The sequence below is a fragment of the Cyprinodon variegatus genome, unplaced genomic scaffold (genome assembly GCF_000732505.1).
Source record: "Cyprinodon variegatus isolate N-32 unplaced genomic scaffold, C_variegatus-1.0 Scaffold17, whole genome shotgun sequence".
Classification (NCBI taxonomy): Eukaryota; Metazoa; Chordata; class Actinopteri; order Cyprinodontiformes; family Cyprinodontidae; genus Cyprinodon; species Cyprinodon variegatus.
This window is the reverse complement of record NW_015150470.1, coordinates 2,414,703-2,417,832: the sequence shown is the minus strand read 5'-3', so window position 1 is coordinate 2,417,832 and position 3,130 is coordinate 2,414,703. Positions and strand designations below refer to the sequence as shown.

Genomic DNA, 3,130 nt, shown 5'->3' with positions numbered 1-3,130 from the left:
TGCCTGATATAGACACCGGCCCCACCGCGACCCTGACAAGGACTAAGCGGGAGAAGATGGATGGCTAGATTTCCGATTCCAGTTTCTTTAAACCAATTATATTTTTTAAACATAGATATTATTTCTTGTTGATAATGTGTGTTTGTATGTACAATTATTTCAGTCCACACTAAGACAACAGCCTTTAATAGATATATAGAGATTATTCTACAAGTCTAATGACAAACATCACTCACCAGAATCTGATCCCCCTACTCCTGCTTCCAATTAAACTCCTTGGTTCCGGCCATCAGTGCCAGATTATTCGTGAGCCTTTGGTGTAGAAAGTTTTCAAGCATTAGTAATAGTGTTCTGTTTGCCTGACCTTGACCTGTTTATGTATTCAGACTTTTGTGCTTCCAGGTGTTTTGAGCCAAAACCCGGAGGGCTCTACCAAGAACAACCAGAAACTATATTCCTCCTGCAAACCATGCTAAAAACCCTGAGGGCTCAGCTGAGAAAAGCTGGGACATGGCCAGACTACAAACACCAAACCCTCTCAATCCACTGGCCTCCTCTGCCTTCCTTTGTCTGCTTGGATCTGATCTCCTGTCAGTTCTGCAGCCTTCTAGGCCTCCACGTTTATAACTCTCTGGCAGAGTCCGCTGCTTCTTTTCAGCCAACCTTCCTGAATCATCCTCGTGTCCTGGGTACGGACTGAACTGTCAAACCAGGCGTTCCTGTCTTATGGAAAGCAGAGGTCACGTATAAATCTTGGCAACACGATTCTTAAACTCAGGCGAATCTGCACATACTCGATTTATAAGCTAAGTCATCTTGGTAAAAACATATTTTTCCTGTTTAAGTAATCAGAACCAACTTTGGCCAGCACACACACACTAAGACTTCAACATAGCATTTGGTCGCGAGCATACACATATAGGAAAATCAGAGCACAACAGACACACATATATTTCACACACTCACTCACACACATGGTTCAGAAAAGGTATAAATACACTGAGATGGGTGCGCCATATTTTCCTTAAACGTCCAACATCACTCGGACTTTAAACAAATCCTTAAACAACTCTTAAAGTTTTATTTCTTCAGTTTTGCTTATTTTCAGTAGTGTTTAGTATTTGCTTAGTTATTAGGTATAATACTGTGTGATTGTAGCTAATAAAGGTACCATTGTATTAGAACCCGTGGTCTTTTGTGTTCATTTTACACAGTGAACGATTTATCACTCAGGCTGGATTCATTCAGTACAATCCGAACGAACAGAGACACATTTATTTGGTTGGTTGTTATTAACATTGCTGATAGCAATAGCCTAAATTACTAAATTGGTCAAAGACAACTGGATTTTTAACAGCCGGATTCAGGAGTCAGACCTTTTAGGTAAGAGGCTAAAACACTGGTCAGTAAGCAAATTACAGTTAAAATCATTCAACTGATAATAAATAACTAGATTTACACTTAATTTCTATTTGAATTCTATGGTTCTATTTATCAAATATATTCATAATCTTCTGGTAAGCCGGCACAACACTGTTGTAGTAATTAATATGAACTTTACTTAGATCTTTTATTCTTAGATGTTTAGTCAGACAATACAGGGGGTCTAATGTCATACCCAGAGCCTGTAGATATTGACCAACATCATTACACATTGCTTTAATCTTTTTTACCAATATTGGCCAAACACATGGGGGAAGAAGAAAAAGCTTGCAGATCACTTCGATCTGCAATTACTTGGACTCTGATATTTGTTATTTGAACTTAAAAACAATTTCCAAAAGCCATCATTTTGCATTCGATAGTTCCAACAAATGCATTATTATTTACTCAATATTAAAATTAGATTAACATGTTAAACTTGGAGTGCTAAATGCAACAGAGTTGGAGTGGAAAGCTCATGACACAATGGATCAACAGGTTGAAGCTATGACACTTAAAGAAACAAAAAATAAAACAAAACCAAACCATTAAAAAATACTTATTTAATATAACTGATACAATTAAATCACTAATAAAAAATTTCCTGGATTCCATGTCATGTATCAGTACAACATTCCTGTAGGGGGCAGTGTGCCATAATTTACAGCACTAAAGTGATGCAACATATGATTTATTTTGAAGTTTCTTGTGCTAATAATCAACAAAACAAAAAACTAAAACCACTCCATTTCCAAAAACAGGATCACAAAACTGATTTCAGTTTTTCAAGCTTATCAATCATTTGACATTTCATTACTGATTTCAAAGGTTTTTGCTGTCAAAAACAAAAACAAACTAACAAAAAATTCCTTGAGCTAATCAGCTTTTTGAGACAGAATCTTGTGAAATTATCAAGTTGAACAAAATATAATTTGATGATGATTTCTGACAGCTTATTTGCAGGTTAGACAACAACAATGATCTAGAAAACAATTTGTTAAAGTAGCAAAAATCAGAACAAAACCTGCAGTGGATTCCTGTCTATTCTGGTTTACAGAACTCTACTGAGTCCCCAACACAAACTCCAGCATGCAGCGGCTCAGTGAATGTGGTCTGGACTCTGTGGAGGAGAGTCATGGTTTCAGACACATCATAGAAGGACAGAATACCTGCTGAGTGATCCAGGTACACTCCTATTCTGGAGGAAACAGGACCTGAGATGGAGGTCCAGATGTTGTTGTGACCAAATTTGTAGCCATTTGGTGAACAATCTAATGCCCAAGATTTGTCATTATATCCAAATCCATATTCTGCTCTGCTCATTTTTTTGTATGCAACTGCTATGTAAACTCTCCTGCTCCACTCCACCTCCCAGTACCCAGATCCAATAAGACTCTCTCTGCTCAGAACTTGATAATAATCACTGAATCTGTCTGGGTGACTAGAAGACTGAGGTTGACTCATCAGTGTGACCTTCCTGTTCCCATCTGATACTAACAGATATTTGTTTGCTGAATCTGGATCCAGTGTAATTTCTCTTGAATATCTTAAGAATCCAGCTCTACTATTTGGTTCTGGTTCTGACAGTAAAACCTTCTCTCCAGTGGTTATAAGTGAGACATTTGTCCATGTGTCTCTCATAATGTCCTGTAGTTTGTCTCTGAGCTCTGACACAGCTGCTGTCACATCCTCAAAGTGTCTCAGAGGA

At 37.8% G+C, this 3,130-nt stretch overlaps 1 protein-coding gene across 1 annotated transcript in view; it reads right to left on the bottom strand.

Moving 5' to 3' along the window:
* Positions 1-2,463: 2,463 nt before the first annotated feature.
* The window catches only part of LOC107092412 (tripartite motif-containing protein 16-like protein), a 1,898-nt gene continuing 1,231 nt past the window's right edge, over positions 2,464-3,130 (bottom strand). Inside the window, exon 2 of the mRNA XM_015386896.1 lies at positions 2,464-3,121. Coding sequence (XP_015242382.1) covers positions 2,464-3,121 — 658 coding nt within the window. The remainder of the gene's footprint in view (positions 3,122-3,130) is intronic.